We start from the raw sequence: 12,222 nt of genomic DNA, 5'->3' as shown, positions 1-12,222 counted from the left end.
AACGACATAAAACAGGATTTTAATTATCAATGTTCATTTAATGAAAATTCACTTCGATAGAAATGTATGAATAACGAGCATTTAAGGACAGTTTACAATATCATTCTTATGTTAGAAAATTTGTATTAAAATTGAAGGATTGCAAGCTTATACGGGTGCGTATTTGATTCCGGAAGGTAGTAGTATTTTATTTATTTATTTTCTGTGTTCTGCATCAATATTTACCAATTGAAGAATTTTCAATTGAAAAATGAAGCGACATCTGCTGACGGCATGAGTTATCATCACTGGTCAACACATTGCATTTACCATCTGGCAACACTGTTTAGCTCGCAAAACAGTGTCGGGATATTGGGAGAAGGCACGAAGTGGTTTGGTAGCGCGGTTAGACGCTGGATCGTTGGGTTTGCTGAGCGTAACGAAGAGAAAAATGGCGATGGCAACAACTCAAGTAAAGGGAAGTGGCTGGCCAAGAAGAGCAAGTAACAGTTCGTTTGAAGGGAAAGTGGTACAGAACCAGTCTGTAACTATCAACAGGACAGTTAATTTGTAAGTGATAATCAATATGTGACTTAAGAACATTATTTTTTAGAGTTAATGTTTTGACTGCCTCTCCTGTAGAACACAACTATGGCCGGTTAAGAGACGCTAGCAATTAAAATTATGTTCCTAACACCTTTCAATGCATCTTACATGGTACAACCATGAGACGGCTGTTCACCTTTTTGTTAAGTAACTATGGAAATTTTAAGCAGCGCTCGATTCGAATATATCCGATGCTAATTCAATTTAACGATTTACCTTCACGCGCCATAACACGACATAACCAACTGTTTTATTGTATTAAAAATTTCGATTATTACATGTTTGCTTATATTCTCGTATTCTTATTTATCAAGCATTGTAATACTATTTATTGAACGAAAATTATTAACGTTTGCTTAAAATTTCCAAATATAGATTAAAATGATACCCTCTGTGCTCCATTTACATAGGGTGTATTATATTTGAACTATACTAAGTTCTGATTATTAAGAGACTGAGAGAAATTTAATTTCTATTATAACATTACATTTGTACGTACCCATTACTAATGAATTTATAAAAGTAGTAGCCATTATGTACCTGGGTACATTGGCCTCTTTTATACATTAAATGTATATTTGCGTACAAAATACTTTTTGTTATTTCTCATGATCATCGTGATAGCTGTTAAACAGTGACTGTTATTTTGTAATGCGTACCTGAATCGTCACTGTTCATTATTTTTACTTGTATAATATACATTACTTTGATGCCACGTGTAAAAGAAAAAAATGTACAGAACAATGATCCAAATCATATTGTTGCGTTCCAAGAATTATGCAATCTGTAATTCTTCCAATGAAACCTATCTGTATTTTTTTTATTCATAAATTGGCTACATGCAGTTTATGTAAAGTGAAACTTCCATTATAAAATACTTTGTACTTACGCTATTATGAATGTATTGGTTTTATGCCATAATAATGGCTGTTTCTTAATCTAAGAAATTATACAATGCACATCAATGTTTGAGAATGTTTTAAACAACTTCTTATGAAATGAAAATTGATTGTTTTAGAACCTATAAGAGACGAATTTAATATAAACAAAAAAAAATATACATTGCAGTTTGGGATTTATATCCTGTATTTATGCGCCATATGTAATGTTTTATATACTCAACTAACCAGTGAAGAATGTAATCGATATGTACTATGTACCTATGAAAACATTACAATGCACTTTTTTAATTTACATGATGTAAAGAGCCAACAACATAGATATAAGAATATTAACAGAGTATTTACATTTTGGCATGCAAGTATTTATGATTGCGTAGCATTAAAAATATCAGAATTTACTATTGACATAGAGTATGCAAAATGTACTGTGCCCTATAATCACATTACACGTGTGAAAAAGAAAATTATAAGACTATAATATAATAGCAATATAAACATAAGTATTAAGTACTTTAAAAAAGGAAACGACACACAAATATGTTTAGTAAAAGAAGTTTATGGCTAATGTAACACGTAATACTATAAGTACTACACTACTGTGTATATATCAATTGCAGTTGATATTTTGTACTTTATTGTTAAGTAACCATATGTATGTGGTTTCTACATGAAGTTTTGCAATTACTTGATACAACGTTCCGCTTAACTTGTTATATGATACTTTGTTGAACCCTGTTGAACATTGTATTTATATACAAGCTTTGTAAATCTCTACAGGTAAATGTTTTATCAATACCTGTTCACAATTTTATTACATGTGTTTTTTATTTAATGTACATACATTTTTAAATGTGAGAATTGTCAGATAAAAGTAATGATTTTTATACCATGAATTTGTACATTATTCTTCTTGCTTGCATGAAAAATAATATTTTTCGTTTTATATCGAATATGGAAGTTGATATAAACTTACCAGGGGAAATGTTACATGCTCAAAATATCCGATGCATAGTGAGTATCTGCATAATCTTTACGATTATATACTGTAATACTTTTTGTGGAAATAGTGTTGAAGAAACTGGATTTAGTTACTGAAGGATTATGTTAAACATATAAGAACCTAACACAAAAATGCAACTCATTTATCATAGATATCCTTTGACAAACTATACATTTGGAACAAAAGAGCCACTCTTCGAGAAAGATCCATCAGTGCCAGCAAGGTTTCAGCGCATGAGAGATGAATTTGACAAAATTGGAATGCGTCGCAGCGTAGAAGGAGTTTTATTGGTACATGAACACGGATTACCACATGTCCTCCTTCTACAATTGGGAACAACATTCTTCAAATTGTAAGTGCAATTCATTCTTTCAATAATTTCTTTTTATTTATATTTATTGGTTTTACTGATATTTATTATTCCTCTTGTAGGCCTGGCGGAGAACTAAATGCAGGAGAAGACGAGGTAGAGGGCCTAAAACGGCTCCTTACAGAGGTAACAGTTAGCACGATGCCTAATGCTACCTTACGAGGTAGCTAGGAGTGACATTTTGATATGTTAGATTGTAACACTGTTTATGAACCTATTATACCAATCCTAAAAATGTTTGTAGAACTTATGTAACCGGGCCTGTAGCTCAAAATAGGGACTTTTTAATTTGTTACATTAGGATTTACACTTTAGTGTGCTGCATGCCCGGACACTTCAATGTTCGTAGCCATAAAAATTGTAACTTATTACCTTGTATAAGGGCCATGGTTAGCTAAGAACATTGTTCTTATTACGCTCGTTGTAATGTGTTAATTCAAATATGAAAGAAGCAAACCACGAAGATTGTAATATTATAACAAGAAGATTGTATTGTACAGATTGTTATTAACTTTTTGTTGTGATCTGTGAAGCAAATATCGAAAGGGAAAATTGTATGAAATTATAGATAGTACTAAAAATTCTCGATAAAACCTTATTAATTGAAACGTACAGGATTATAGTTTTCCCTGGTGTGATCAATATATAGGTAGTTTTCAAATCTTTATGCATTTCACAAGATTCTTATTAAAATGATGTATTTATGTACAACAGCTGTTTCATTCAATTAGGTATCTGTAAGCAAGAAAAGTCGAAAGTATTGTATCAAATACTTTTGGCTTACATTATCGATTGTACAAGAATAACAGGAACATATTAGGGAATCGTTGACGAGGTTAAATGTTAACAAACTGAATAAGATTATATAGTTGTCTTAAATATATAATAAAATTGTGTAACCATGTTCTTAGTGGACTGAACGAAGAAGGATGTGTTTTAAACGCGTACATCAAACATATATGAAAGTGTAGTGTAACTAAAATAAAATATAGTTTAATGTTGAATTCATTTTTAGACATTCGGACGCCAAGATGGAGTCAAGCAAGAATGGGTGATAGAAGATACCATAGGAAACTGGTGGAGACCCAATTTTGAACCACCTCAGTATCCATATGTACCGCCGCATATCACCAAACCAAAGGAACACAAAAGGTTGTTCCTCGTCCAGTTACAAGAGAAAGGTAATGTTCATACTTTCTCTTAAAAGCACTGCCTCTGTACTAAGTCTATTAACTGATGGCTTAAACTTTTCTTACTTTTTAGCTTTATTCGCAGTACCAAAAAATTATAAACTAGTCGCAGCACCGTTATTCGAGTTGTATGATAATTCACAAGGATACGGACCCATCATCTCCTCTTTACCACAGTCACTTTGCAGGTAATTAAAACATACAGTAGAATTTACAATACATACACGTAACCATTCCTCCTTTCTAATTTCTATTATATTTTGTGTTTCAGATTTAATTTTATCTATATGTGAAAGAGAAAATAACATAAGCGAGAAAGTGAAGTAATTTTATTTAAGTTAACAGAAACTACTATAAATATATGTATGTATGAGAGGACGAGTGAAACGGCAAAAAAGACTTTTGTTCTATGTATAATATGACGTGCACTACAAATTAAATCATTTTTTAAGTAGTACTTATACAATTCATTCGCACTTTTAATCTTCAATCCTTGTATTTACGTCATTTTTCCACTTTATGCTTATTGATAGCTACTATTATGTCGACATTTACTATAAGATGTACATATATTGTTAAATATTATCGTTTATATATATAATTGTGAAATGTTTTAGTTTTATGTTATGAATTCTGTCAAAAAAAGTATTGAATTCAATATACATATAATTTTATGACAAATGTAATTTTGTAAAACCATGATATAATTCACAAAATTTTTATCTTATGGAAATTAAATTTGATATTAACAAAAACCAGTTCGCGTTGATTAGCCCTTTGACTATGAAAGGCGTATATAAACACCCCCACAGATTTATCAGTATATATGAAACGCGTATATGTATATACACACTCTAAATTTTTCTTACTATACCAAATTTACGTTTTACTAAACTGATCGAACCTAGAATGTATCATTTCATGTAACATAGCAACTGCAAATAGTTGAATATCGGCTACAGTTTCTATGAAAAAACGAAACTGTAACAAGTTGCAGCGACTGACATGCGATTTTATATATTCATAAAATTGTATCTTATGGAAATTAAATTTGATATTAACAAAAATCAGTTCGCGTTGATTAGGCCTTTGACTACGAAAGGCGTATATATACGCCCCCTCTTACCCACTTTCCAGTGGCGTAAATGCACGTGTGTCTGACATTCAAACGTCAGAGAATTTATTTAGATGTTCGTGGATTTTTTCATATAATATAACAGAAAAATGCAGGAACAGACTGAAGAAATTGTGCAAGAGGAAACGATTATGAAGAAGGTACATATATAAAATCATATTCTATAAATTTTTTATTGGATATGTGAGAAATCTTTCATCTTAACCTCCTAATGAAGTGTTTCATCACAACTACTTTTCACGCTTTAGATGCAAAAAGTGGAAGATGCTTTGCAAGACTCTTTACATAGAGTCTCTGTACTCGAGAACAGATTGAAAACGAAATTGCTGACGATGGAAAATCGTGAGCGGATAGAGACTGAGCTGGAAGAAGTTAAGGAAGTACTTAGGAAGAATGAAGAAAAGTTGCAAAGCTTAAGAAAGCACAACACAAAATCTTTCATGGTAGCGGGGAGCATGATTTTTGCATGCTTTCTACTTTATGGATTATATTTAATCATTTTTGGAAACAGTATAATTTAATATTTTTATCCTAGATTTCTAGAAATTTTATATGATTGTCATATTTGAATCATATCCAGAAAGTAATATTAACACACAATAATAATAATAATTCTATGTTCATTGACTGCCATGAGAACAAACAAATCTTTACAAGACAGTTTACTTTTTACTATAGATCAAGCATTTCTGATATGCTACCAATCAGTGCATGATCTTTGGATCATGTCTACTTACATTGCTATTGTGATAATAGCTTTTGAAGTCTGGCTTGGAAAGGGCTAAGGTTAATAATGCAACACTGCTATTAATTATTTTTTTGAAAACTTAATTTTAATGGAACAGTTTCTTTATAATATAATATAATATTAGATCTTTTACAACAAAAATAATATATTTCTCTTATCTCTTATATAAATATATTCTATGAATATTTTATTCTGGTGTAAAGCATATAGTAGTTATTGCACAAAAGTTAAAAAAAGAAATGCATTTTTCATATTAGTCTTGTAATGGCAATTCCTGTATGTTTAACGAATGTTATCTGCTGGACCACTCTAAAATTGCAGTTACTGTTTCTTTCAAATACAATCCATTGTATTTATATGAAAATAAAATTTGTTAAGTTACTCAGTAACTAAATCATATTGAGGTGTTCCAGCAAGACGACTTTGCATGTATTTAGCATGTACTTCAGTATTTAAGTAACTGATTTTAACTGCTGAGTTTTCTTTCATGGCAGACCTCCATTCCGACTGAAATTGTAAATAAATATGTTTATAATTGTTTACCATTTATACACAGTAATTTTATATTAAACTGCTGAATTGGAAGCACAACGTACCAGTCTTTTAAAACGATCACGCGGTATACCATATTGTTCTCCTCGTAAAATTTTAAGTATGTCTGACCTTTCCCACCATGGCCAAATCATAAGGTCCAACATTCCAGGAGAATTACCACCGAAAAAAGCAGTTCCTCTCTTTGCAAGTTCTTGCTCAAACAATTCCAGTTCGGTTAGTGCCTCCTCAAACACTTCATATCCCAAAGATGCATTCACATATAGCTGAAATAAATAAATTGTTATTGCATGTTACAAAGTATGTTATGAAAGCGATATATATTAAATGATATATACTTTATAAATAGTATTTATAACAGAATTGAATCTATCAATCAGCAATTTATCCTTGGCTTTTGCCAGAGGATTGATTGGATAAAGTTTATTTTGGGAATATGCTTCATCCAAATATTCAGCAATGACAAGGCTTTCGTATAATATTTCTCCTTCATTCAACTCTATACAAGGAACTTTACCACGGGGACTTTTCTCCAGTAGCCATTCAGGCTTATTTGTCAGATTAACATAAACAACATCATATCTGCAAACAAGTAATATCAGATTAAGAGGAAAACGGTAAGTTTGTCTTTAAAATACAAAAAATATAAAACATATGTATAAGGTAGAATAAATAGAATAATCAAGTTGATTAAATCGATTTTTAGATTGAATTATACGTACGGTATTTTTTTCGCGTCAAGTACTAAATGAATTCTTTGCGCATAGGGACAAAATCGCATGCTGTATAAACGTAGTTTTCCAGGTTTAATGGGTGGAGCAACAGATCCTGCAATACCAGTTTCATTAAAAGAATGATTCTTTGTGCGTTTACGTTAGTTACGAATTTTGTAAATATTAGTAACACTATCTTACCAGCTGCTAAATGTTTTGAACTCATATCGGCTGTCTTGATGATCGAAAATTAATCAAGAGCCTGTAGAAATCTGCAACGACCCTTTCACTTCAAACAATGTTTGAAATTCTTTTATACGCCGGTTGCTTTAATGACGGAAAGATTCTCAAGGTTTCGAAGCGCACATCACGTGTCGCTAACGTGAATAAATTTTCTTTAAAAATTACGTATTCAAGTATTTTTAACTCTTTAGTAAGACGTTCCTATTAGTTATTGACAAATGTCATTCATTTTCCAAGAGTTTTGGAGAAACGGAAAATTTGAGAAAAACATTTTCCATATGTACCAACTCTTCTGTTTAGTGTTTTGTTCCTAGGGATATTTGGTACTTAAAGGTTTTGTATAGAAAACCAGACGGTAGCGCCATCTTAGGCGCCATCAAAGATTCGAAACATATGTACGTACTGATATTGTTGAAGTGCTTTTAGTTAAATTTAATACTGTTTATTTCATTCCATCTTGTTTCCATAGTCTCAAATTGCAATTTGGTGTGTAGTTTTCCTTGAGAAGTACTTGAGAAGTATTAAATACAATTAATTGTTTGTATTTTTATAATTTGAACTATTAACGAGTTCAAATTACATAAATACATACTAATTTTGCCCAAAGCAGGGTGGAAAGCAACTTTTTAAATAGTTTATTGTAATCAATTCTTCAAAGTTCTTTTGTTTACGTGACTAAAATTCAGGCTTGGGACCTCCTTCAGCTTTAATTATTAATTCTTTAAAATATATTGTTAAAGGTGCTTCTTGTAGATACGTTAGTCTTTCTGTTAGTCTCAATGCAGCAGCTATTTATTTAGTTTAATTCCCGAAAATTGAATGGGTATAAACTGATGATAATAACAACGAAAATTCCAAAATAAAATAGCAATGATTAAACCCACTAATAATTGAGAACATGAATTCGACAAAGCTGATTGTTAAATATTCTGCACCGACATTCTGTCAAATGAAAACAGACATTACAACTGGTTCGGCCAAATGTTTACGATTAAAACAAAAGAATAAAAGATCTTACAAATCTCCGTCAAGAGGGAACAAATAATATTCCGCTTTCCAAACCGCAGCCATGATTATTTCAGTTCCAAGGCCTTCCACAGTCTACCGCATCTCACTCCAAACTTACCAGAAAAGGAGATAAATAAAAAAGCATTTCCCGGAGGGTTCGAAAAGCACCGTTCCCCAAAACGGCGTTCTTTCAAAGAGCATTCTCGTCACGAGCGAAAACGAAACACAGCGCCGGACAAAGCAACGGTCTCTTCTAATTACTGGCAACTATTACCCAAAAAAACCTCTCTGGGTGTTCCGCGAGGCTGCACGTTACATTCCCCTTAAACAAGGGAAATACCGAGAAAGGGGTTAAAGCGTCGATTGGCGGCCACTCAGCCCGTTGCCTCTATCAAGAAAGCCCGGCCGCTATCCGGTGGTAATAACCGTACACAGAGGATCAGACGGCTGGCCTGGTAGCTGAGTGGTAGCGCGAAGGACACGTGTAGGTGGAGACAAGGTGATGGTGGCAGGAGACGGGTGGACAGGGTTGGAAGGTGTGTTGAAGGGGGTAGAAAGACGGGTTTCGAGGGAGGGTTGCCGAGGGGTTGAGGTGGGCGAACAGCTTTGGTTGAGGACGAGGAGGAACGGCGCGGGCGCTGATTGGTAGCAGAATCGATTAGCCGAGCCGGGCTAAACCTTCGGCATCGCGTCGGCTTCGGCGACGCCACGAATTTCCCGAATGGGGGTTTCCCGTTGGGGCGGGCCCGAATCCAGGGAATACCTCGGCGTTCTCCATGGCAACCCGACCAATTCGCCAACCGCCGACAACCAAGGCTGACCTACCGTGTGTTGCTTATTTTTCCTCTGTCCCTCTTTCGCTCTTTCACCCCGTGTAGCTCCCTTTCCCTCTTCCCCCCACCCCCCCTCTCTCTCTCTCACTCTCTGTCTATCTCTCTGCTTTTTTTCTTCATTTCAACCCCTCCAGGAGTCTCTCATCCTCGTTCCGCGGCTATCCTTTGTGTCCGCACCTTTCCCCTTTGTCTCCTATTTTTCTGAGTTTCGTTTACGCTGCCGGAGCGAGACGGCGAGCAGGTATTACCAGGCTTCCACCTCTTCCTCCGTAGTAACTTCGCAGCACAAAGCTCGAGCTAGCTCGGTTGCGCGCGTGCGAGCATAGATGCGCGCGCGTGCATATGTGCCTGTGTATTTCGTTACGCAATCTCTGTCGGTGTAGATGCGGTGTGCACAGACACCAGAGATACAGGGAGAGCCACATTGATTTTGCCGACGACTGATACAACCCCGTCGGCACGTTTAATTAGAACATGGCGACTTTAATACAAGCGCACGACAACAAGAACAACAACAGCGCCCCTTCCCCCTGCACCTCTCCCCCAACCGACTGCTGTGTCCCTTCAACGTCCACACGTCCCTCGATCCTTCCCTTTTTCCCCGTGACTATGATGATGGCGGTGTCGAGAGAGTCTTCCGACCTCCGACGAAACTCGGCTACTCTGACTCGAAGGGGTCGCTTATCTACCTAGCCTAACGCGGTCTATGCTAGTGCCAAACAACCCGTCGTCCGCTCTCTTTCTCTCTCTCTCTCTCTCTCTCGCTCGCTCGCTCTCTTTTTCTCTCATTCTCTCGCGCACACACTCATCCGTCATTGTCATCATCTTCATCTTTATTATTATCATCCTCGTACAGGTTTCGAGAATCACGCCCACTCGCACGCACGTACATACACACCTCGAGCGTACATGCATTCACGCACACAGATTATCGGTCTCGCTCGATCGCGCACACGTTAATACATTCTCGCGCTATGACTATGTCGTCTACACGCCTACGCTACACATGAAAACACCCTATCTACATTAGAGCCCCTCGACGATCCGTGGAACCAGCTTGGAAAATGAGGCTCGAGCGGGCTGGCTTCGCGATGGCCTGGACACTAACTTCAACGGATTTCGAATGGCTAGATTGTACACCATCGCTCAAAAATGATTCATCGATTTCTGGACTTGCTGGCCTAGCTCTGTTTGCGAGTTAGCACACTTTAGCTACCAAAGTACAATGAAAGTCCTGACTGTTTACTATTTATTTTGTTTTTCCATTTCTCTTCGGTCACGAGTATTCTCTTTAATTACAGACGATAGATTCAGCATCCTTTTGGACAAACATTGCAGCCCCAGTATGCAGTGTACACGAGCAGCATTCATTCATCTGAATTCATTGTTTAGTAGACATTTAATGTGGAATTCATATTTCTTGGGCACAAACACTTCATGTTTCAAAGTTCTTTACTCCTTGTTGTTGCAATTTTTTGTGCAAGACAGTATACTTTTGAGCGGTAGTCTGCTCAAACGCAAACGATCTTGGTGTGTTGATTACTGAACATTGTCTGACACTGTAACATCAAAGATGCAGAAAATGAAATTTCGACTCTGCAATCAAACGTAATTCACTTCCTCAGCGAAATCTTTCTTGGATTTAGCAACTCGAATCATAAGTTGAGTTTGAATTAACAAAATGAAGGGAATGAGCTGTATTTATTACAATCATCAAGAGCTGTACTTTGATGATTGTTTTTTTCCAATATTTTTAGTACTCCTGATTCTGTTCCACAGTGTCTTCACACTAAGATGACTTTTGAGAAAAGGTACATTATTTTTAGCATTCATTTTGTGTTGCATTAACAAAACACAAACTGAGTTAAATAGATAAGTAGAATTAATGTCATCGTTGAACGATTGTATACGCTTTCTCTTTATCACGACGTCTTGTATGATTACATGTAGGAATACATACTACTGTCGAGCTGTGGCTCTAGTATTCACATTAGAGTAGATTCTTGCCACTCCTACCTTCTAGAGCGACACAAACACTTGGCTGACAAGTGTTAGAACACCTGTTGTATACTAAGGAACTTAATCTTTTCTGAAAGACTCCACACTTTTGTCAATTAGAAAATTTCTTTTCAAATCTATACGTTCTTAACCCTTTTTCACATTAACCAATTTATCAAACAAAAATGACTAAGTTCAAATCTTCTCTGGCCAAAGAAAATTGGCCAAAGTCTTTGGAATCGAAGTGCCATTCGAAATGTCCGTTTCAGACGATTTTCCGGAGAACATCCGCCAACGATTCGAGTGGCCAATCGTTGCTCGGGCCAGTCCCGGTGAACGACCGTCGGTGGTTGATTCCACGGAGCGCTCGTCGGGCCCGGTACGCTAATCGTTAGAGTAATTCTAGGGATGCTTGGGGTCTTACGAATGGTATGATACAGTTATACGACTTAAGGAGTTACGCTTCTTCGACAGAGGTACACCTTTATCGCGGCGGGCTGGGTCGCCTTCGTTCGGCTGGCCCGCTGGACGGGTTCTCCGGGCCCTAAAAACCCGGGTTTTCCGGCCTCTTCTGGTGACCCTGTCCCACCGTTCTTCCCACATAGATAGAGCGACCGCATCACTCGCGGCTGATCGGCGATGAACGACGGTGAGAACGCGGCTACGGGGATCTTACGCTCGGCTTTGATATGACTCGACGTTGTACTTTGGAATTCCGATTGTTGCGACTCGAGCTTTCGTTGGGATGGGCGATTGGTCGGTGGTTGATCGATCTCCTGGTCAGATATCGATACAGTAGAGCCTCCGGTTGCTAAACATCCTCCTAAGTACCTAGCACCGAGTACAGTAATCTCTCCCAATAGTTTGTCATACGGGGCTGTGGGTCTTATATCGAAAGAAAATTGTATGTAATAAAGAAAATTATATCAATTTTATTAGGCTAAG

General features: G+C 36.3%; 4 protein-coding genes across 4 annotated transcripts in view; 3 read left to right on the top strand and 1 right to left on the bottom strand.

The window, feature by feature from the left end:
- Mvd (mevalonate diphosphate decarboxylase) overlaps window positions 1-12,222 on the top strand; it is a 106,740-nt gene that overhangs the window by 59,691 nt on the left and 34,827 nt on the right. The window lies entirely within an intron of this gene.
- On the top strand, window positions 330-4,501 carry Cpsf5 (cleavage and polyadenylation specificity factor subunit 5). The gene is made up of 6 exons (XM_076793047.1): window positions 330-549; window positions 2,639-2,839; window positions 2,920-2,983; window positions 3,873-4,038; window positions 4,121-4,235; window positions 4,319-4,501. Exons 1-6 carry the CDS (start codon window positions 431-433, stop codon window positions 4,338-4,340), a joined length of 687 nt encoding a protein of 228 aa, XP_076649162.1. The 5' UTR covers window positions 330-430; the 3' UTR covers window positions 4,341-4,501.
- Window positions 5,187-5,836, top strand: LOC143356900 (uncharacterized). Its single transcript, XM_076792945.1, has 2 exons — window positions 5,187-5,322; window positions 5,431-5,836. Exons 1-2 carry the CDS (start codon window positions 5,272-5,274, stop codon window positions 5,701-5,703), a joined length of 324 nt encoding a protein of 107 aa, XP_076649060.1. The 5' UTR covers window positions 5,187-5,271; the 3' UTR covers window positions 5,704-5,836.
- Window positions 5,994-7,677, bottom strand: LOC143356899 (pyrimidodiazepine synthase). Its single transcript, XM_076792944.1, has 5 exons — window positions 7,397-7,677; window positions 7,205-7,310; window positions 6,821-7,064; window positions 6,527-6,748; window positions 5,994-6,437 (listed from the first exon to the last, which is right to left on the bottom strand). Exons 1-5 carry the CDS (start codon window positions 7,419-7,421, stop codon window positions 6,309-6,311), a joined length of 726 nt encoding a protein of 241 aa, XP_076649059.1. The 5' UTR covers window positions 7,422-7,677; the 3' UTR covers window positions 5,994-6,308.

The sequence above is a fragment of the Halictus rubicundus genome, chromosome 9 (assembly GCF_050948215.1).
Source record: "Halictus rubicundus isolate RS-2024b chromosome 9, iyHalRubi1_principal, whole genome shotgun sequence".
NCBI lineage: Eukaryota > Metazoa > Arthropoda > Insecta > Hymenoptera > Halictidae > Halictus > Halictus rubicundus.
Note: the sequence above shows the minus strand (reverse complement) of the source record. Positions and strands in the feature narration are given on the sequence as shown.